The 23,141-nt window shown below is 39.3% G+C and overlaps 1 protein-coding gene across 3 annotated transcripts in view; it reads right to left on the bottom strand.

Annotated features, from left to right (window-relative positions):
* Positions 1–7,457, bottom strand: part of CHD1 (chromodomain helicase DNA binding protein 1) — a 73,390-nt gene extending 65,933 nt beyond the window's left edge. For 2 of the 3 annotated variants that reach the window (XM_044264969.1, XM_044264985.1), the window contains exons 1-2: positions 7,081–7,457; positions 4,804–4,999 (exon numbers count right to left, since the gene is read on the bottom strand). In XM_044264969.1, coding sequence (XP_044120904.1) covers positions 4,804–4,856 — 53 coding nt within the window. In that variant the 5' untranslated portion in view covers positions 4,857–4,999; positions 7,081–7,457. Of the gene's footprint in view, positions 1–4,803; positions 5,000–6,167; positions 6,585–7,080 lie in introns of those variants that run through there. The other variant, XM_044264977.1, reaches the window with a different exon arrangement.
* Positions 7,458–23,141: the final 15,684 nt, after the last annotated feature.

The raw sequence follows: 23,141 nt of genomic DNA, 5'->3' as shown, positions 1-23,141 counted from the left end.
TGTTTTTTTTTTATTTTATTTTTTAAAATATTTTATTTATTCATTTGACAGAGAGAGAGAGGTAACAAGTAGGAAGAGCAGCAGGCAGAGAGAGAGGGGGAAGCAGGCTCCCCACTGAGCAGAGAGCCTGACGCGGGGCTCAATGTCCGGACCCTGAGATCATGACCTGAGCTGAAGGCAGAGGCTTAACCCACTAAGCCACCCAGACGCCCCAATACTCTTATTTTTAAAAACAGAACCATACCAAATGTAACCCATCACCATGATCTTAAATAAGCAACTACCTTAGGAGTATAAAAAAGGGACAATTACACATTAACATTTGCCTCCACATTATCTCATGCCTATGTAGATAAAAGGAATATATTTGAACCTCAAATCATACACAATTCTCTTGTCCTTACCAGTTGAAAGTCTCAAAACTTTACAGTAACCTAGATTAATTACAATCCTAGACAATACTATGAAAATTCTAATTCAGTAAACTGTACTTGGAGAGAGAGTAACCTATTAAGTTCCTGCTTAACAGTTTATTCAATTTTCAAAATGTTAAGAAATGGTACTTAATGTCAGATCATCTAGGATCATGTATAGAATATTTGAGGAAAGAAAAAAACTAATAGGAAAAAATGAAGAAATTACATAGAGCTGAAAAACAGGGATTAATAGAAAATGGTATAAAAGAGATATACTTCCCTGCAAATAATTACATCATGGGAAAATTTTAAAAACCAGTTTCCTTAACTGAATGATTTCTAGCCATTCTGGTTTTGTGATTTCATGTTTTCCTGCCTTTCTTAAAATATTTCTTAGCAGAAACATTTGAAATTTAAGAATGAACTTTTTTTTAAAACTCTGAGATAACTGCAAAGTCAGCTCAGAAAATACCATTTAACTGATATAGGCTTTAAAAATCATTCAAGTTTACTTAGTGGAAAAAACTGACTTTGATGACAACAAATCTTTCTGGTATGAATGTACATAAATGCAACACATCAAAAATGGTGCACCATAGTAGTTTTCAACAAGACACTAACAAATAAATACATGGTAAAGAAACATGGCCTATGTTCAAATTAACTTTGACTTGGTGTTATTAAATTTAAAAGGTCCTTTTTTTTTTAATTCTTTTTTTTTAAAGATTTTATTTATTTATGACAGAGAGAGAGATCACAAGTAGGCAGAGAGGCTGGCGGGGTTGGCGGGGGGAGGCTCCCTGCTGAGCAGAGAGCCCGATGCAGATGTGGGGCTCCATCCCAGGACCTGGAGATCAGGACCTGAGCCGAGGGCAGAGGCTTAACCCACTGAGCTGCCCAGGTGCCCCTTAACAGGTCCTTTAAACTAGGGGGCTTCTCAAAGCCTTTTAAAGAAGCTGAATTTCTATAAAAGGAGATTTTCATTTAGAACATTTCCACTGATCATATTTCCTACTCTTTGCTTACAAGAAACACTTTAAAAGTTCAGATCCAAAGACTTTTGAACTATAAAACATTAACAAAAATATTTTCTATAAGCCAAGGAAATTTGTGTGACAGAGTTCTTCAAAATAAATATAAAATTTACACACATATATATTTAAAACATATGTAAATATTAAATCAAGCATTGTTAATGCTATGAAAAGCTATAATGAAATAAAAGAATTCTAGGAATCAGGTTAATAAAGCTCAACTGCCAGTCACAGATTCACCATAACAATGGTTAAGACCATTGTAGCACATCACTAACAGTCTCCCTTACTCTGTAAAAATTTTTCAAGAGCATCATATGTAGATGCTAATTAAAGTAATTCAAAAAATTATCAAATTTACATGTACAATTTTAGATTATTAAAAATTAATCTGCAGGCTAGAAGAGAATTTGTTCTGCGTAGCAAAATGTGACTATATATTTACATGTACAATTTTAGATTATTAAAAATTAACCTGCAGTCAAGGAGAGAAATTGTTCTGAGTAGTAAAATGTGACTATGTATTTCTGGTCTTCATCCACAAATTATTCCAGGATTAAAATCATTCAAGAGAACTTTAAAATAAAAAGTCTAACCAGAATTTGGAAAACTTGATTTTTTTGTCTGGTTTTTTTTTTTCCTCAAATCTACATAGCCAAGAATCAGTACTTTGAAATCTTCCAAAAACATCTTTAGAAAGCTTAACTTCAGTTATATAATAAACTTTGCACTGAGTTTAAACTGATGTGCAGGTGCATCCTGACCCACATTTCTTTGTAAATAAGTTTCAAAATTGTCAGTTATAGCATAGCTAAAGAGACATCTTCCTGTGTATTCTTCCTTCTTTCAGTCAGTGGTCATAGACAGCTTTCCACATGGAAACAATCAAAAACCATTTTTTAGTAGAAAGCTAATTATAACATCTAAAAATGTCAAATGACTCCCTGCTTAATTTTATTTCATTTCATAATGGAATTTCCACAAAGGAAGAAAGAAAATCTAAAGCAAAAATCCATTTAAAAATTCTACCCAATAAAAATCAAGTTTTACTTTAAAAACTATTTATAATATGTTTCAATTTTAAAAGCAGAGCATATTTCTCCTCTCTTCACTCTATAGTAATATTCATAGTTACTAGAAGTGTTCTGTTTTTTTGCGGGCAGGAGGTGGCTGGGGAGAATGGTGGTTGAGGGTTGTTAACAATGACAGTGGAGCAAAGGAAAAGGACAGCATAACAGCAGTAAGGAAGAAAATGAAAGCAGATGAGAAGCAGGTCTCCCTCCTGATAAACACCAAGGCAGTTGCAGGAACAAGATAACTTGACAACCACACTTCTCAGAAGCATGTAAAACCTGTATACTAGAAATAGTAACTGAGAATAATTAGGGAATATGATTTGCAGTTATTTTAAATAAGTATGCGTTGCAAAAGATTCCTTTAAGTACATCTGATTTCACAGGGTTTAACTTTTTTCACTTATACTACCAAATCTATCTCACTACTCCCCTCTAGATATGGCAGCAAAATACATAAAACATTATTAGAACAAATAAGGGCTCAGAATGTAACAGCACATGACCTCTCTGAATACTCAACTAGAGGATTTATTTTCAAGAGTCTTATTTCGTAGTTTGTGAGTAGTTTAGTTCCTGTTTCCTCTAGAAATTTCTACCTATTAACCATCTCATTGTTCACTAACAAATAAAAGAATGTGTACAATCACTTACTATAGTCAATTTACCTGTAGAGATTTGAATCAAACATGAGATTCAAAACTCTTCCAATTTAGCCTCTCAACTCTGTTGATTCTTCAACTCTTATTGTCTAAAACCTTATTATACTTTGTGAATTAAGTAGTGAGGTGAAACTTCAAAATCATTTAGTTCAATTCTTTTTTAAAGTTGAGATCGTTCAGAGAACTAGTTAATGCAGTGTCAGCTCAGGTTTTGTAATGTTTAGACCAATACCTGTTCAACTAAACAATGCTGCTTTCCATTATTGCTCCTTTCTCTCTATGATGTTTTTGTTATACAAACAGTCCACCTGTGAAAGCTAATAAACTAAAGTACACCTAGCATGACCAGAAAACACCAAGTTTCAAGTCAAATACTAGTAACACTGCTTTCTCTTCTACCAATATTATTTCTGCAACCCTCCCAACTACCAAAACTTTCCTGTTTCTTGTCCATCACATTTCTCTACCACCATAATTAAAGTTCCAGTTATGTAGTATTCTATGGTACCTAAAACATGATGCTAATCATAGTAAGCAAATATATACTGAGGGCTTATTATATCAGAACTACTTTAAGCCCCTTCCACATAACACTTCACTATTCTCAACTTTAAGATAAGTAATACTGTAATTCATATTCTATAAGTGAAAAAGACAAAACCTCAGAGGTAAAGTCATCTGCCCCAATTTAAACAACTAATAAAAAGTAGAACTGGGAAAAGTAATCAGGGTGTCTGACTCTGATGTTCACACCTGATCTCTACTGATAAGTGTATATAACTACATGGACTCCATCAATGTGCAGGTAACTCAAAATCTGGGGGCTACAGAAGAATTTAAAGTCTTTGTATTTGAAGAGGTTTCTTACACATTAAAATAGCTTAATACGTCTTATTCCCATTAACTATATCTTCTTTGCAAAGACATGGCTCAAGTAACTCATTCACACATAATTAAAACTGAAATTTAAAAAGAAAATCAGAGGGGTAAAAAGGGTTGCAGCAATATTCTAACAAACGTCCCAATCGGCGTTGGCTGAAAGAACTTTTGCACTGATAGAAATGTTTTCTATCTGTGCTACAGATCATGGTAGCCATTAATCACATGTGGCTTTCAGCATTTGAAATGCGTCCAGTATGACTGAATGATTACATCTTGAATATTCTGTAATTTTAAATAGTTCAAATTTAAATAGCCACATGTGGCTAGTAGCTACTATACTGTACAGGAAATGTATGGATGACAAAATGCCAGAAAAAAGGTGAGTAAAGAACTTCTTATTGCCTTTATTTGGAAAGTGCACCAATAGTCAAAGCTATTAAAGGGTCTCTTTTTACTTGGTCTAGTTTCAGTAACTGACCAAATAATATAAACTTCCTAAGAGATTTAAGTCACCTAAACTTTCCATATTTAAATTCAACTTTGTATATCCCAATAAAAAAAAAAAATAAAACCTATATTATCAACAAAACTTCATGTATCAGAAATTTTTTTTTTACTGTTTGGATAACTCAGAGGAAGAATCTGATCTGGAAACTCTGCCACCTACTAGGAAAACTAAAGAGTCATGCAAGTTTTACATTCTCTTCATAATAAATACTTGTAATAAAGTGCTTACCTTGATTCTCCACTACTGTTTCTAACACTTTCTTCATCACTGTGTCCATTCATTGTAAATACCAAGAAGTTTTAAAATAAAATATAAATCTTCCCAGTTTAAAAGATGAATACAAATATGAACTCCTTAAACATCAAAAATTCACAGATGAATTTTCTCCAACATTCATAGGCTTCCTGGGCCCTTTTTGATTCACCTAAAGAAAATATATTGAGAAAGTAAGAAAATTACCTATAGAGGAAAAGATGAGTAAGTCTATTTGGAACTTCTACAAATCTACCTAGGACAATTAGAAATGGTAAGGGAGGAGTAGGGGTCTTTCACTCAAAATACTTAGGCTTCTATTAAATACATTCCTGACTACTTACTAGAATTTAGTACCACTGTTTATTTTTGACAGAAAAAATTAAAATACATGTGGAGTGATAAGACTTTTAGACTGACTGCAACTGTGTATCAATGCACATATATAAACATTCCAAACAGATAACTAAAACAAAGTGATAGTATGTAACATATACATATCCCAAGAACAGAAAATGAAGTCTTATTAGATACTTGGTCAAACAAATGAAGGGGGGGGGGAATTACCTTTAATCAAGCACTAATTCCTATTACCCAGAACTTCATATACCCAAGTGGGGGAAAGTTTTGAAAATGCTCACATGAGAACAGAATATAAGTGTATCATATAATTTCAGGGGAAAATGTATAGGTCAAAACAAATGTGTTCCTTTCACAAGTAAACCAAGAATGGAGAGATAAAATGTAAATAGTAGTTATCCAGTCTGGACTTGCAGCGGTTCCATTAAAAAAAAAAAAAAAAAAAGGTAATAGAATATACACTAGGATTAATTAAGAAATGGGCTTGGGATAGAAATCATGAGCCAAGACACAGCATTTCCACCTTTCAAGATTTCAGTCCAACACTGGAGAGTCACCTACAAGCCATCCACGAATAAACAAAGGAGATCTCTGGCAGGGGAGGGAGAGGAAGAAGCGGGGGAAGGAGACGTCAGATCCTTCCCCAGCCAGAAAGTACCGAGACAGGCGCCTGAGAGCAGAGCTGTCCGCCGACCTCAGCAAAGAGAATTTACTCCTACGATTATTTCCACTCCACAAAAAAAAAGAGGGGGAAAATACGCTGTTGCCAACCCAATTATAGTAAACTCTGCATCTTGATCGGAATTTTATTTCTCCAGAGACTACAGTCCAGTAGACTGCAAGAAACGGTCATCCAAAAAGTAACTATTCCACGCAACATTTATTCTTAACGTTAAATATTAATTCCAACTAGTCAAAGACCTTTACTATTAAACAATTGTGTCCTAAAAACCTAGGTACTCGAACAAACTGCCGCTTACCCAAAGTCTCTCTTCAACGAGAAAGTTCACAACTCTTTTCGTTCTTTCCTTTTCACTCCTTTCGCCCCTCAAAATGGCTTTCTCCGTACAGTGAAACTTCCTTTTCCCCCTCATCTTCCTTCTCCGACTAAGTCCTCTTTCGGAGACTTAAGGGTGTGAGAAACACCCTTAAGTTCTGAAGCTCCAGGCGCAAGCAGCTCTGTCCTGCCTTTCACGCGTCCTAACAATGACTCTTTCCCCTAAGACGCTAAACCTCTTTGAATCTTCCTTCTCTGCGCCCGTCTTTTAACAGTTGCTCCGCTCCTGCTAAGTTTTCAACGCGGTCCTTGAAAGGAGGCTGGAAACCATCCTCCTCCCGCATCCGTACTTTGCAGCTTCGCTCCAATCAGCCTCCCAACCAGATGCACACCACCACCACCACCCCCCCAACCCTGTCCCTCTCCCGGCCTTCAAGCCGGTCCCGGGGTCTCTCTTCCCGCCTCAAACTTCCCGCAGACCCGCCCCGCGCCCTCCCGGGCCGCCGCCCCCTCCCCCTCCCCGCCGCTCCCCACGTGCTGGGAGTCCGGGTCGCGGCGGGACTAAAGCACCCGGCAAGTGCTCGCCGCTCTGCCCTCGCCGCTCTCCCCTCGCGGCCCGGCCAGCCCCAAGCCGAGGAGGCCCAGGCTCGACTGCCCGGCTGCCCGACCGTCCGGCGCGAGGATGCGCTCTTTGGCGCCGGCCTGCGCTCGCCACTCACACGCCCCCTGTGCTCCGAGCCCGTCAGCCACTGCCGGCCCTCACAGAGCCGCCCCGGCCTTCGCCCGGCGCTCGGCCTCTGGGCCGCCGCCCGGGAACCGCGCCGCCCCCGCCCTCCGCCTGGCCGGCTCCCGTCCTCCCCGCCACATCCTGACCCGCCCGCCGCCCCCTTTCTTACCGGCGGGCGTGCAGGCTTCGCGGGGCGGAGGGAGCCGACTCGATCGGCGGCCTCCCCCGCGCCCGGGCCCGCGGTCTCTGCCGCTAGTGAGTCCTCGGGCTGCGGGCGTCTCGGGGTAAGCAGGAGTCCGTGAGAAGGAGGGGGAAGGGGAAGGACGCGGAGGGGAAGGGGAAGCCCCGGGCCGCGGCACCAACGCGCGATCCCCCGCGGAGCGGATCCAACAATCAATTCATTATTGAAGCACCAACGGCGAAGGCAGCAAAAGCGAGAAGTAACGAGCCGTCGTCGTCGCCGCGGCCACGCGCGCGCTCCCGCTCCCGCCGCTTATCGGCTCCCGGCAGCCGCCATGACGCCGAGAGAGCGAGCGCAACCGTCTCCGTCGTAGCCGCCTCCGCCGCCGCCACCACCGAGGTCGCCGTCGCCTCCGCCTCCCGCGCGACGTAAGCTCCTCTGCTCACTCCCCTTCCCCACTGGGCGCGAGGCGGGCCGGCGGGCGGACGGGCGCGCGCACGCCGAACACCTCCGGCAGGCGCGCGGGCGGTGGGAGGGGCCACGTTGTGGAGTCGTGGGGTATAGAAGGAAAGCTATTGGTGCTGAGGCGGGCCCAGGGTGAGTGCGCGCACGCGCGGGAATGGGAGCGCGCACGCTGGCCGCGCGGAGGCCGCCGGACTCTGGCCACGACCGTGGGTTGCTGATCCTTGCTCGGGCGCCCTCTCTTAGAGGCCGGGAGTTGAATTCCGGGAAGTGGGAGCTGCAGGCTCGCTCCGTGCGGGTATGGACGCTACTGTCACTCGGAACGATTACGCAAGGACATCGCGACTGAGAGACTGAGAAGCTACGGGGGAAGCCGGGGGGTGGGGAAACGCTAAAAACTACGTTGGGGCTGGGGTGCCGCGGGAGGCCAAGTTGGATAAGCCGAGGGAGCAGGGTCTTGCGTGGAACCTGGTTGCTCAGGCCCCAAACCATCACTCCCTCCGACCAGTCTGAGCGCCTGTCCAGAGGGGTGGGGAGGGGGCTGTGCGTCACACCAGGCAGCCTGGGAACCCAACTGTTGGGCAACCGTGGTCACCTCCGGCCGCCTCCTACGCTTAGGCGGCCTGTGACACGGGCTTCCTCCGGGGACTGACACCCAGAACGGGCGGGGCTCTTGAGGAGATGGGGAAAAATAGAGACCGAGTTGTTGACCTCCTGTGACACTTCATCTGTGGATAAGCTTTTACGACCTTCCCAGGTCTCTCTTCCTGGAGGGCGGGGTGGAGGGTGCGGTGCGGACTCGCAACAGAAAAGCAACTCCGGGATGTTAGTAACTGTGTCGGTTTAACCTGCTGCAATTTAGTTGACGGTTTCTTTCATAACTGTAGCTGCGGGCCTGTTACAACCCTTTGTAAGTGTGGAAGGAAACACCTTTCAAGCATTGGTGTCTGGCTTCACTCTTCTTGAAAGCATTTTTAAAATCAAAATTCTTTTATACTTTTTTTCCCCCCAGTCCATTGATCAGTCTTGACTCACTGGAGGTTAATGATAACTAATGATAATCAGAGAGGTTAACTCTCTAATCCTATTCGCCAGTGATTGGATTTGGTGCAAAGTCCCAGCTTCCAAACCAAATGAGTTTGAATGCGGTAGCTGCATTCCCAAAATAATTCTTTTCGTCTGTAGAAAATTGTCATGTTAGTCCGCCAGCTGTTGAAACAGTTTGATTTAAAGCCTTCGAAAAGATCTCAAAACATAATTCCAAATATGTATTCATTGTATGGAAGTGTATTCACCCGTGGGAAGTAGGGAAAGGCAAACAAGTATACATGGTCTTCTCAGAAAAAAAAAAAAAGTTTATTATGAAGTGGTAAAATGTAACACTACCGTAATTTGTAAAATGATGTGTGCTCAGCCTCCCCCCTTTTCTTTTTTCCTACTTATTAAAGAGCTGTAGTGCTGGGCTGTGAAGAATAAGATTATAACAAATATCCATTTCTGAAGTCCCGAAAAGTAGGAACTAACTGCTAGTTTTTAATGTTATGCTTTGAAAATAGGATAAAGGTGCTTTAACAATAAGGTCTTCCTGTGTCTCAGACTAATTTCTTTATTGGATTACTAGCGTGGTAAGTAAAAGGAAAAAGCCCCAGAAAAACAGTAACCATTGTAGATAAAGAATTTTGTAATCAGAAGAATGATTCTGATAATAAAGACTTGAATTATATCTGTACTACATTGTATCATCTTACAAAAAAGAATTTATGATTTATATATATACATATTTTTTTTTTCTGAAAGCACATCATAAACCTTTTAAAACTGCCATTTGGATGTGATATACTACACATAAAGTCTATAGACCCTTTTTTTTGTTTTTTTGCAAAATAAGTCTTAAATTTATAATGAAATACTAAACCTTGGAGGTTTTTATTTCTGGTAATATCATAATATACTTTATGACTCCACAGAATTTTAGAATTACTGTTGAGAATGTGGGGTAATACAGGGTAAGTGGAAAATGGGAACAATCTTGCCAGTTAAAGTTTTTAAAAGTTATTTGATGAATAAGGCAAGATATATAATATATAAGATATATAATAAGTCAAATAGTTTGACCATTTGTTACCTGCACAGTTAGATTTTTAGTTTAACTTTGTTTGGACAAACTCTGTCTTTATTTCTATCTGTTCGTACTAAAAGCAGTAGTTGATAATCTCAGCCCATGACTAGCAAAAATCCTTGAAAATTAATGTCAACCAGGAAGTCTTGATTATTTCCCATTTGAGAAATTTCATATTCTTTGGAAAGCATGTTATTTTTACAAAATTTAGGGCAGTATTTTGTGGGTTCTTGATTCTGATTTGCTCTGTTAGGACTAGTTACTGATGGGTACCCATAGGTGAAGATAGATTGAAAACCACTTATCTGGAATTGTGGGGTGTTCAACATAAACACAATGATAACTCTTGCTTTTCTCATGAACGTTTTGGGTGCCCAGATAGGATTTTAATTCCATAATTATGTTCTTATTGCCCGGAGGATTTGTGTATGAGAAGCTGCTAAAACAATCAGAACAGTATTAAAATAGCCTAGAGGGGCGCCTGGGTGGCTCAGTGGGTTAAAGCCTCTGCCTTTGGCTCAGGTCATGATCTCAGGATCCTGTGATCGAGCCCCGCATCAGGCTCTCTGCTCCACAGGGAGCCTGCCTCCCCCTCTCTCTCTGCCTGCCTCTCTGCCTACTTGTGATCTCTGTCAAATAAACAAAACAAAACAAAAATCTTAAAAAAAAATAGCCTAGAAACTAAACTTCTGTCTTCATACACCAGATCCTTTCTAAACAGAGAAATGGGTTTCCAAATATACTTAAATTTACCAAGTCCTTTATAAATAGGACCCATGAAATTCTAAATCACCTTATATGAAAATCTACATTTTCTATTTTTTTAATCATTAAAATTATATGACAGGATCTGTGGTTCCCAGTGTTGGACAGGGGGCAGGAGTCACTAACTGAGGAAATTTTTTCCTAACTATACATGCTGGACACTCCGATTCCTTTCCTCTTCTGCTATGCAGAATTTCTAGGTTCTAGATAGTGTTTAGAAATTTTTTTTCTGGATTTTTCAGAAATCCACCAATGGTTTATTCACCTTGCTTATAGCCATTTTATATGGGCTTTTTGCTGATAAATCCTTGAATCAAGTTAAACTTCAAGTGGAAAATTCTTAGAGGTGATACTAAGAGGCAACTATATATATATACACACACACACACATATGTATAAATATATATAGAAAACTATATATAAAGATTCTACTTCCTCTAATTTCAAAGTTAAGTGTGCCCAGAGAGTAAGAAAAGTAAGTTTACTAACTAGTATCAAATTGGTGCATTGATGCTGTGTTATTCCTCTCCTGCAGATCCTTTAGTTACTGTTTATTTTACCTCTTGTATGTCATTTTCACCCTTTCTTTGTCTCCACTACTTTATTTTTATAAACCCACTTTCTCTGTTTTTCCCTTTAGCTCACCCTGTAGCTTCCTTCAGACTTGAAATTAATGAAATCACTCCTTGCTTTAAATACACATTTTTTACTATTTTACTTTATTTTATTTTTTTTAATTTTTTATTTTTTATAAACATATATTTTTATCCCCAGGGGTACAGGTCTGTGAATCGCCAGGTTTACACACTTCACAGCACTCACCAAAGCATTTTATTTTTTTAAATACATATTTTTAAATATACTGCAAGTTTGCATACATTATATTTTAATTAGTCTTTTCATAGTCTGACTCCAGCATTGCCTTCCATCATTCCTAGGAGACACATGACACTCTAGCCACACATTCCTTCAAGTCATTAGAAAGTTAACCTTTCCCTGGGGATAAAAATAAATTATATGTTTTATAAAAAATAAATTTAATTAAATTAAAAAGAAAAAGAGTTAACTTTTAATTGTAAATGGATATAGCCCATCTATCTTATGAAGGAATCTCTTACAGGTTTGATTTGAGTGGAGACTCTGTGTCCCCAGTACACTATTATTGACATTTGTTGACATTTTCAATAAATTGAGTATCAGACATTCTGCTCGGGTGGGGGATGATTGCCTTGGGATTATAATAGAGAAAAAAAAACAGATACTCTGAAGAGTTAGAGTCTAATAGAGGAAACCATCATACTGCAAAATCATAACTGAGAAAAATGGTATGAAGAATCGATCATGTGAGAATTCATAATGGAGAGTCCTAGTCAGAATAGTCTCCAGGGGTGCCTGGGTGGCTAAGTTGGTTGAGTGTCTAACTCTTGGTTTTGGCTCAGGTTATGATCTCATGGGTTTTGCGATAGAGTCCTCTGCTGGCCTCCATGCTCAGTGCAGAGTTGGCTTGAGATTCTCTCTCTCCCTCTCCCCCTTGCACTCATGTGCTCTCTCATTCTCTATCTCTCTAAAATAAATCTTTAAAAAGTCTCCAAAGGAAGCAACATCTTTGGAGAACCAAAGAATTAATATGGAGAAGATAAGCAAAAGAGAAAAAAGGAGCTTATCAGGTGAAAGAAATAATATGAGCAAAAATTCTGGGCCAGAGAGATTAGGTCAATTTATAATCCAGTTTGCCAAGGATAGGCATTTTTTACTTTCAGAAGTGCTCTGGTTTGGACTGCAAGGAGCACAGTACTGCTGGAACAGACAGAACTGAGGAGATGAAGCTGCATAGGAGCCAGGCTCTTCAGGGCCCAAAGCCAGGTAAAGAAGTGGGTTTGATCTTGGTGGCTCAGTTAAGCGTCCACGTCTTGATTTCAGCTCAGGTCATAATTTCAGGGTTGTAAGATGGATGCTGGGCATCAAGCCTGATTGGGATTCTCACTCTCCCTCTCTAAAAAAGTAAGTAATAAAAATTAAGTGTGTCCTTTTCTTGGAACAAAGGGAGCCTTTGAAGGATTTTAAACTGTGGTAATGGAGGATTTGCAAATGGGAAAATTTACTCCAGCCTTTAAAAATTGGTGGCATGTCAAAGAAAAAACAATATTCTTAAGTGAATTTGACTAAAGATAAATAATTTGATGGACCAGGGTAGTGTCACAGAAGAGTGAGTGGTTTTGGAAGGAAACGTCCACAGGATTTGTCAATGCAATTAGATTCAGGATTAGGAGAAGGAGGAAAGCTGCGCATACAATAGAATGGCATGGAACTGAATGATAATAGCATTCCCTTCAATGGTAATGTATTTGGAGTCGGGTAGGTGTGAAGATCATAAATTTGGGACTTACTAAGTTTCTCATACCTTGTCAGAGTCTTTGGTATAGAAGTCTGGAGCTAAGAAGGGAGATTTGGACTGAATAAAAAACTGTTAGGTATGTAGGGAGAAATTAAACTCTTGAGTATATGTGAGATAAACTTGGAAGACAGCCTAGAAGTATGCAGTCAAGAACTTCAATTAATTTTTGGCTAGGTGAAGGAAGATGAGCTGGATAAGGAGTTGCAGATGTCAAGGGTGTTGTGCAATGGATAACAAAGACATAAGTACTTCAAGGAAGGAGTGGTGAACAGTGTATAATGCTGTTGAGAATCACTGAAATAAGGTCAGCATATCCGTTGGATTTAGTAACATGATGAGCATCTGTTACCTTAGAAGTGTTTTGTTGGAATAATAGGGCCAGAAGTCAGATTGGAGTGGAATGTGATAATTGAAGTGGATCATTTAGTTTAAAATCATTGACTTTGACTTGGGAGGGAATATTGTCGGGGAGGGTTGTGGATTTTTATTTGTTTAGGTGAAAGACTTCAGATGTTTCAAAAACAATGGGAAATGTCCTTTTGAGAGGCTGATTAGAGAAGAGTTAGTGATAATTAGCTGGAAGGATTAACAATTATTCGGAGAAGGAAATACATTAAAGGTCTGATTTGGGGAAAAAGTAATTTTTTCAATCGGGAACTAAACATTAGATACCACTGTTTATTGTTTTAAAGATTTTATTTTATTTATTTGAAAGAGAGAAAGCATGATAAGAGAGAGGTCAGTGGGAGAAGCAGACTCCCTGCCGAACAGGGAGCCCTATGTGGGACTCGATCCTGGGACTCCAGGATCATGACTCAAGCGGAAGGCAGTTGTCCAACCAACTGAGCCACCCAGGTGCCCCATCCACTGTTTATTGTTATGGGCTCCAGGTGGTCATCTGGTGTGATTTGAGAGTTTCTGCGAGCCTTCTAGTCTCCACATTTATGTATGCCTCATATTCTACTAATTGAAAATCGTTCGTAGAAATCTGTTTTAAAGCATATACTTTTGGGAAGACAAATATGTTAAGTTTTCAACTGTGCCAAAATTTAGAATTAAATATTGGGTAGCTCTACAATAAAAATGTTTAAGCCCTACCTCAAGAGATTGCATTCCATTGTTTTAAGGTAGGGCCTTGGCCTATGCATTCTTTAAAAGCTCACCTTTTTTTTAAAGATGATTCTGTGCTATGGCACTGGAAAACTATGGACATCATTTTATTAATACTGTACTGACTAAAAGTAGTTTAAATGAAGTATAGAGAGTCCAGGACATTTATTTTTTTAAAAGATTTTATTTATTTATTTGACAGAAAGAGATCACAAGTAGGCAGAGAGGAGGAAGCAGGCTCCCTGCCAAGCAGAGAGCCCAATGCAGGACTTGATCCCAGGATGCTGAGGTCATGACCTGAGCTGAAGGCAGAGGCTTAACCCACTGAGCCACCCAGGTGCCCAGGATATTTATTTTTTATAATAGTGGTTAGTAATAGGCCAAGGGGAGATTTTGCTCCACTGGTGACATTTGGCAACATCTGGAAACATTTTTGGTTGTCACAATAGAATGGCAGGTGCTGCCGACATTTAGTGGGTAGAGGCCATGGGTACTGCTAAAGATCCATTAATGTACCAGACAGACCCAACAACAGAATTATCTAGCCCCAGAAGACAGTCGTGCCATTGTTGAGAAACTTTGCTATAAAAGATGTCAAGCTAAATAGTTACTTTTTAGTGAAATCTTCATGGGTAGGGTTGTGGTTTGGTAAGGGTGCAAGCGAAGGAGGATCTACCCTACCCATCAACTTAGCCTGAACTCAGCCTTGCTCATATTAGCAACAAAAGAACCTCAAACAAAACACATGTGCAGAACAAAGAAATGTAACTAGCACAATAGACTGATTATGTTATTTTCCTTGTTTAAAAGAAAATATAGTATAACTGAAACTCTTATTGCTGGTAGAAGTGTAAATTGGATTGAAAAATCAGTGGCAGTATCCATTATAGCTGAACTTAGGTCTACCCTATGTCATCAGTTTCTGTCCCGACATATATGAAAGTTCATCACAGTTTGATTCATTACGGCCTCAAACTTGAAAAAAGTGAAGTATATCCATACAGTGAAATACTACCCATCAATTCAAAAGAATAGATCGCTACACACAATAGCATGGATAGATCTCACAGGTATTGTGTTGAGTGAAATAGACATGAACTCATATTATGTAATTCCATTTATTTATTTATTTTTTATTTATTTATTTGACAGAGATCACAAGTAGGCGGAGAGGCAGGCAGTGAGAGAGAGGAGGAGGCAGGCTCCCTGCTGAGCAGAGAGCCCAATGCGGGGCTCAATCCCAGGACCCTGGGATCATGACCTGAGCCGAAGGCAGAGGCTTTAACCCACTGAGCCACCCAGGCGCCACTGTAATTCCATTTATATAAAACTTTAAAACAAGCAAAGCTAATTTGTGGTGATAAAAGGATAGTAACCTCTCAGGGCACAGGTATTAGATGGAGCATAGGTGATGAAATGATGGAAATGTCCTTCCAGATCTTCATCTGGCTGGTTATATGAGTGTATACATATGAAAAAGTTTAAACTGAACATTTCAATTTTGTTGACTTTACTGTGTATATGCCACATCCCCATTTCTTAAAATTAGGGAAAGAAACTGGGAAACCTAATTTTGAACTGCTTGAAGTCTTGTGTCTCAAGTGCTTGGTTAAATGCAGGGTTAACTATCTAATACATTCACATTGTGAACAACTGCAGTGCATTGTTTAGTGAAAATAAATTTTGATTTTGGAGTCAGATCTGGTTTTGAACCACTGCTTCATCCATTATTATGACATTGGTAACGTCACTTATATTGGTATTTTTTGTGACTATGGAAGAACAGAAGATCAGTGAGTTAAGAGAAGTATAGAAAAAAATCCACTGTAGGGGTGCCTGAGTGGCTCATATGGTTAAGCATCTGCCTTCTGCTCCTGGGATCCAGCCCCATGTTGAGTGCCATGTCAGACTCCTGGCTCAGCTGGAAGTCTGCTTCTCCTTCTGCCTCTTCCCCCTGCTGCTGCTGCTGCTCTCTCTCTCTCTCTCTCCCCCCTTTTCTGTAGCTCTCCTTCTCAAATGAATAAATAAAAATCTTTGAAAGAAAAAAAAAAAAGAAAAATCCACTGTCTGTTTTATTTTGATTTTAGCCTTATTTCATGATTCTCCCACACCACTGAGAAAAATTCACAGATGTTCCGGGTGGGCCTCAGCAGCTGTATGTGTATGAGGTAACTTAATGCCTCTGTCTTTAGCTAGGGTGAACAATTACCTCCTATCTGGACCAATCAAATTATCTTGAGTAAAACTGGGATCGAGAATGTTTATCAGATAGTTAATTTGTTCTGAGAAAGGAAGTTGGGTCAAGTCTGCCTTATTTGGGAGCAGCACGTGGAGAATCCCAGTTGTGTTGCAGAGTAAGAATGATTTCACGTTACTATGTCGCTCAGTGTTCTAAGTGTTTTAATTTTGTGAGGTTGACCCTATATCCCCACTTTACAGGTAAGGAAGCTCAGAAGCTTGACTAAAGTAAATATGTATTGAAGCTAAAATAAAACTCGGGCTGTCTGACTCAAGTCTCTGCTTTCATGAAGTAGTGCTGACCTGTTAGACACAGATGTAAGAGCTGCCTTGGTTCCTGACAGGTTTCCATTTCTTGATCTCAGTCTCTTGAAAGGGTTGGGTTTGCTTCCTATCTTTGAATTATTTATCGTAATTTATCCTTATAATAAAATGTCATGTCTTTGCTTAAGCTAGCTTAAGTGGGCTTCTGCCAGATGCAACTGGAAGAATATTTCTCCAGTTTGACTGTGAATGGAACAGAAAATAAACCTCAGATAAACTGAAGCTGGCTGAGTCAAGGTGGAATAGCAGGCAATGAAGACTTGCTTGCCCTGAAATGGGAACTTGTTAACTTGTGTTAATACAATTGTGAATCTTTTACCCAGGCTTTCTCCAATAGTATCTTAGAACTCAGAGTATGTATACACTGAGATAAGGCATTAGAGAACTTTCTAGCTACATTAAAAAAAAAAAGTCAAATGCCTTGGTTACTATATGTAGAGTTTTTTAAAAAGTACATTAGAAAAGAGAGATGTTCTAGGGGCACCTGGGTGGCTCAGTGGGTTAAGCCGCTGCCTTCAGCTCAGGTCATGATCTCAAGGTCCTGGGATCGAGCCCCACATTGGGCTCTCTGCTCAGGAGGGAGCCTGCTTCCTCCTCTCTCTCCACCTGCCTCTCTGCCTGCTTGTGATCTCCCTCTGTCAAATAAATAAATAAAATATTTAATAAATAAGTAAATAAATAAAATCAGGGCACCTGGGTGGCTCAGTGGGTTAAGCCTCAGCCTTCAGCTCAGGTCATGATCCCGGGGTCCTGGGATCGAGCCCGGCGTCAGGCTCTCTGCTCAGCAGGGAGCCTGCTTCCTCCTCCCTCTCTCTCTGCCTGCCTTTCTGCCTACTTGTGATCTCTATGTGTCAAATAAAATAAATAAAAAATCTTTTAAATAAATAAATAAATAAATAAATAAAATTTTTTGACATAAATAAATAAATAGATAAATAAATGAAATCTTTTAAAAAGGAAAAAGAAAAAAGACATTCTAAACAAAGTTCCTAGATGAAATTTAGTTGTACCAAATTTGGCCATTTATGCCAAATTTAGCAGATTTGACAATTACTTGAAGCCAATTTGCCTTTGATCTGAGAATATAGAAACAGACCAAGAAATTAGTCAATGGAGGGGCATCTGTGTAACTCAGTTAAACCTCCCACTCTCTTTTTTCTTTTTCTTTTTTTTAAGATTTTATTTACTTATTTGACAGAGACACCGGGAAAGAGGAAACATGAGCAGGGGGAGTGGGAGAGGAACAAGCAGGCTTTCCGCTGAGCATGGAGCCCGATGTGGGGCTCAATCCCAGAACCCTGAGATCATGACCTAAGCCAAAGCCAGATGCTTAACAATTGAGCCTCCCAGGAGCCCCAGCATCCCACTCTTGATTTTGGCACAAGTCATGATCTCAGGGTTGTAAAATCGAGCCCCGCTGGGCATGGAATCTGCTTAAGATTCTCTCTCTCCCTTGGCCCCACTCTCCCACCCTCCCCCCACAAAAAAGAAATTAAGTGGTTTATTGAATCACAACATTTTTTTTTTACCACCTTATTTCTAACATTGAAGTTTACATTTACATTTACACTGAAGTTTTACATTTCCAGGAAGCGAAATTTTGGTAATAGCAATAAGACTCTCAAGAAGGAGCAAACGATATTAAGGTATTCCAATTTCTCAGTTCCCATCAAAGCATTTTTCACTGCCATCCCCTTCACAAAAGTGTGATGATCCTTTACAAGGTCTATCAATAGCTACTAAGATCGGAATGCACTGTATGTGTGGGAATATTACTAAATGGCAAACTGCAAGTTGCTGTATGCACTTTTTCTCTTGTTTGCTTTGAGGCTAAAGCAGCCAACAATGAAGATGGACAGAGTCCCAGCTGTTGCTAAGAAACAGAAATCCAGAAGAACTGACAACTTACGGTGAAACCTGACCCACTAAGTTCTTCAGCTTTAGCTAAATACAGATCTCCCTAAAAGAAAATTGGCAGGCAGTTCTCCATAGTAAAGCAGTTGCATGTCATAAACCCCAAAGTGGACTCAGACCACAGACTATCTCAAACCCCCAAGCACCTCTCATTCTCCAGTACAAAACAATCTGCACCAGCAAAAAGTGGGTACCCTTGCCCCAAGTGAAGAATCTCAGTGTCCTTTGTCAGGAGTGGCTCTGGAAGATTGTAAAAGAGAATCCAAATTACGTGCAGCCAGATATCCTAATAATTGACCAGGAAGTGGGTCCATTAGCTCATGCCTTATAAGATCTCAAGGCCTATTATTTACCATCCCACTCCTGCTGAATATAATATATAATTTAGTTGAACTTGTTGAATTTATATTTAGTCCACAAAATACAGCATTAATCCAAGTATTTCTTGGGTGCTTTTTATATGCCTACCCTTGGGGTAGGGACATGGAAAAAAGTGCTAAGATGGACAATGGGTTTTTGCACTTAGAGTACCATTCTATTTGGGGGGAGGGAAATAAATATCATTAAGGAAATAAGGTTATAAATTGGGATGGGTTCTGCAGGGGAAGGGTGAGGTTATGTCAGAGAAATTTAAAAAGGAGGCAAATGGAAAGAGCAGTGGGGTGGTCAGAAGAAAAGTCTTCAAGCCGTAGGTGGTAGAATGAGGCTGCACTTAGTGTAGGAAGAACCATGGGAAGAGCAAGAAGAAGAACAAATGCAAAGACCCTAGAGTAAGAAGGGGTTTCTTATATGTGAAGAACCAAAGGAGGCAAGTATAGCTGAAGCATAGTGTATGAGAAGTTGATACTGGACTCAAAAACACATTCAAGGAACCTCCTTTTATGCAGGGCTTTGTGGCCTATGGAAAGCATTGCAGTTTAATTCCAAACGCAAGCAGATACTATTGAAAGGTTTTACACTAAAGAGTAGCATAATCTGATTTACTTTCTAAAAGATTGCTGTAGCTTCTATGTAGAAAAATAGATAATAGTAGCAAAAGTGAAAGCGGCTCTCTCTAACTCCCCACTTAAAAAGCTAGTCTAATGTATAATAGCTGTTAGGTTTAGAGGAGTAGCTTTGAAATGTAGAGAAAATGGAATTAAGATTAATTTGGGTTTTAAGAATGACAACATTTGAGTTGAGGTCCTCATTTATGATACATTAGTATCTAAATATATCGATAAATAGCTAACAAGAATATTGTTTGGGAATATGGAGATAAATATCAAAGAGCTAGGCATGTTGAAGGTATTTGAGAGTAGGGAGAGCTGAGAGGGAAATGCTGGGTTTTTTTGTTTTTTTTAATAAACTTCAATATAATTTTTATATAAAAATTGTGTGTGTGTGTGTGTGTGTACACAAAACCTTTGCTGTGAAAAGGTTAGAGAGCAGTGTGATAATAGATGAAGTAAGTCAACAGAGTATTTCTTTTTAGTTGAAAATACTGATATATGTTGGTAGACTGGCATGAATAATAAGCAGAGAATGAAAATTTGGTGAAGTGTAGTAGACAAATGGAATAACTGAAGGAGCTAAACCTAGAAGAGAAAATATAGGTGTCAAGAGTTACAATTGCTCATGATAGGGAAAATGATACTGTTTCAATTCGAACAGAAAAGAAGGCTGAGAAGGTGAGTACAGATGCAGAGAGGTTTGGATATCTGTTGGAATGAAAATGAAGTAAATCCTCTCTGATGGTTTCTGTATTCACAATCAATTATGTATGAAGTAGGATCATCTGCTGAAAATGAGGAGAGTGAAGGAGTCTGAGGTAACAGGAAAAAAAGATGACATTTCTACCTCAGAAAATGTGAAGATGAACTTCCTAGGGAAGCATAGTAGGACTGCCAGTTTGGCTTGGGTGTTCGTTTGTGGTCTGTGGTCATGAATTTAGAGAGAAATGAGTCTGCTAATTGTATGATTTCTTTATTAAGTAGCTTGGATCTCTGCACAAAGAATCAGATTGAATTCAAGCAGGTTTGAGATTTTGTGAAATGATTTCAACAGAGAGAGATGGGAGCCAAGGCACTTGATTGTGCTTCAGAAAGAATGCTTATATGATGAAACATGAATTCCACACTGGGTAAATGTGGGAGTGAATACAGGTAATTAAAAAGTAGTGGGAATGGAGGAGGGTCAATGAACTAGAGATCTGTAAGAAGCTAAAGACTTCTAAAGTGAGTCTAAATTAGGAGGTGGTGGGTGGACCAAATAAGATGTTCAAAATTGATATTTCACAGGTAGTACAGTCATCACTACTTACATGGTCCAGGGTTGGTCTAAGATATGAATTGAGGTTGGTGATGGTCTTTGGAGACGATGAAGGCTAAAGAACATTTTCCAGTTTCCAGTAAAGAATAGAAGTGTCTACTCTATGATAGCAGATTATAAAATCAGAAACTCTTCTTGGATCAGTAAGAGAAAGGACAACACAGGACAGACCTCTGCCCCCAAGATTGGTGAGACAAGCAAATACACAGAGTCATGGTTTACCTGAGCAGAGACAAGCAGAAAACACTGGGAACAAGACCAGACTAGGAAAATCTGAACCATAATTGATGAATATCTAGAGGCTTTGTGTAAACAACTCTGAATTAAAAACTTCAGGGGACAGTCATAGAGGGGTCCCCCAAATATTATGAGATTTACCTCCAAGAGCTTGACTAGGTTCCCACAATAAATATCTAACATGAATCCCCTTATGCTTTCTGCAGGGAGAGAGGACAAGAGCCATTCAGAAATATTCCAGACCATTCTGTTCTTCTGAACAAAGCCTGTCCTCAGGAGAAACTAGTTAGCCAGTGCCTAACCAGCTGAGGTCAAAGCCTAACTGACCTAAGGGAAGGGAAATATCCAACTCCTATCCACTCTAGTTATCCTGTCCCACCGCAAGGGAATAGAAAAAACAGAAACACTTGTAAGGTTCACAGTCTGGAGACATAAGCACACTAAATGACTGAAATCTAATCACAGCACTATGGATTGCTTGTCCTCCACCAACACCTCAACACCACATCACTAAAGGCCTATTTACAGCAATTCCTTTTATCCAGTATGTTATGTCCAACTATCAAGAAAAAAAATTCCAGGTATATCAAGAAGCAAAACAAAACAAAACAAAACAAAACAAAAAAACAAAAAACAAACAAACAACAACAACAACAAAAAACAAAACAAAAAATACCATAATTTGAAGAGACAGAGGACAGAGTAAGCATCAGACCAGACATGGCAGAGTTGTTGGGAATTATTAATCAAAGAATTTAAAACAACAATGATTGATATATTCCGAACAATAGATAAAGTAGGCATCATGCAAGAATAAGTATGCAATGTAAGCTGAGAGATGGAAATCCTAAGAAAGAAACAGAAATGCTACAGATTTAAAAACAGAAACAAAAACACTGCTATTGGGTGGGTCAGCTACATATATTTTGAAAGTCACTGAGAATGATCATAAATAGTGTTGGAAAGGGGAAATATGAGCGTAAACCAGAAAAAAAGTTGTCAATAAATAGAAGAATGACTAGAAGTGAACAGCTGTACAGGACTTGACCAGTAATCAAGATCATCACATCATCTTTAAAGGAGCTTATATTCTTGGAGACAAGAAGGACATGCCCCAGATCCTGACCCTGAGATCCACTATTTAGGGGCAAAGAAAGTCTACAGTTGAAAAGAATATAGTTGAGTCATTATTAATTTAAGACAGCCTAGACTCATTTAATGCTAAGAACGTAGGTCCTTATTTGATAAGGACACATCCTATTCAACAAGCATATGTGAAACATCTAGGTATTGTGCTATTTGTTTTAGATGTTTGAGATACAGCAATCAACCAAGAAAGCCAAGTCTGTGCTTTTTTTTTTTTTTTTTTGAATCTGTGTTCCTGTGTGGGGAGCCAGAAAGTAAACATATGTTCTATCTGGTAGTGTTAAGCGCTATGAAGAAAAAATACACATTTTGAGAGGGCTAGAGGGTGATGGGGATGGTATTTTAAACAAGGTTACAGAGAGCTTTTCTGATAAGGTCATAGACATGTGAGCCAGAAACTGAATAAAGTGAGACACTTGCAGATATTTGGCAGGGACAGGGGCATTCTGTGTAGAAGGAAGATCAGGACAAAAGCCTAAGGCCAGAGGGTACTTATTATGTTTATGAAACAGCAAGGAATCTGATTTGAGTTCAGTGCGGGGCAGCACTCACATAGTAATTATTTGTTTGTTTATACTAATTTCTGTATTAACACTGAGGAAGTAAAAGTGCTCATTTAGCTAGAAGCTTCTCTATCTCTATTCATATTTTAAATTCTCCATAGATCTTAATTTTTCAGCCTGGAAATGTGAAGTACTTAGACATTTGGCATCACATAATAAGGCATAAATGCTTTATTTTTAAAAAAGTTAAAAATCCATTAGATTTTATGATTTCTTAATATTAGTTATTATTGTGGTTCACCTTTTTTTTTTCCTGTGATGAATGAAGATCACTTTAATTAGAGGAATGTAAGCAAAAATTACATGGGATGATCATTTTATATAGGTCACCAACAAAACTTCCAGAGGAGATAGTAGGTGAGCCTACATGATTCATCTGAAATAAGTAAGAAAAATAAGTACAAGTACTTTGTCTAAGTTTGATGTTCTGTTGGTCTTAGTGGTTAAATGAACATCTAGTCATTAA

Source organism: Neovison vison, chromosome 1, assembly GCF_020171115.1.
Source record: "Neovison vison isolate M4711 chromosome 1, ASM_NN_V1, whole genome shotgun sequence".
Classification (NCBI taxonomy): Eukaryota; Metazoa; Chordata; class Mammalia; order Carnivora; family Mustelidae; genus Neogale; species Neogale vison.
The sequence above is the reverse complement of the archived record's forward strand: the minus strand, read 5'-3'. Positions and strand labels throughout refer to the sequence as shown.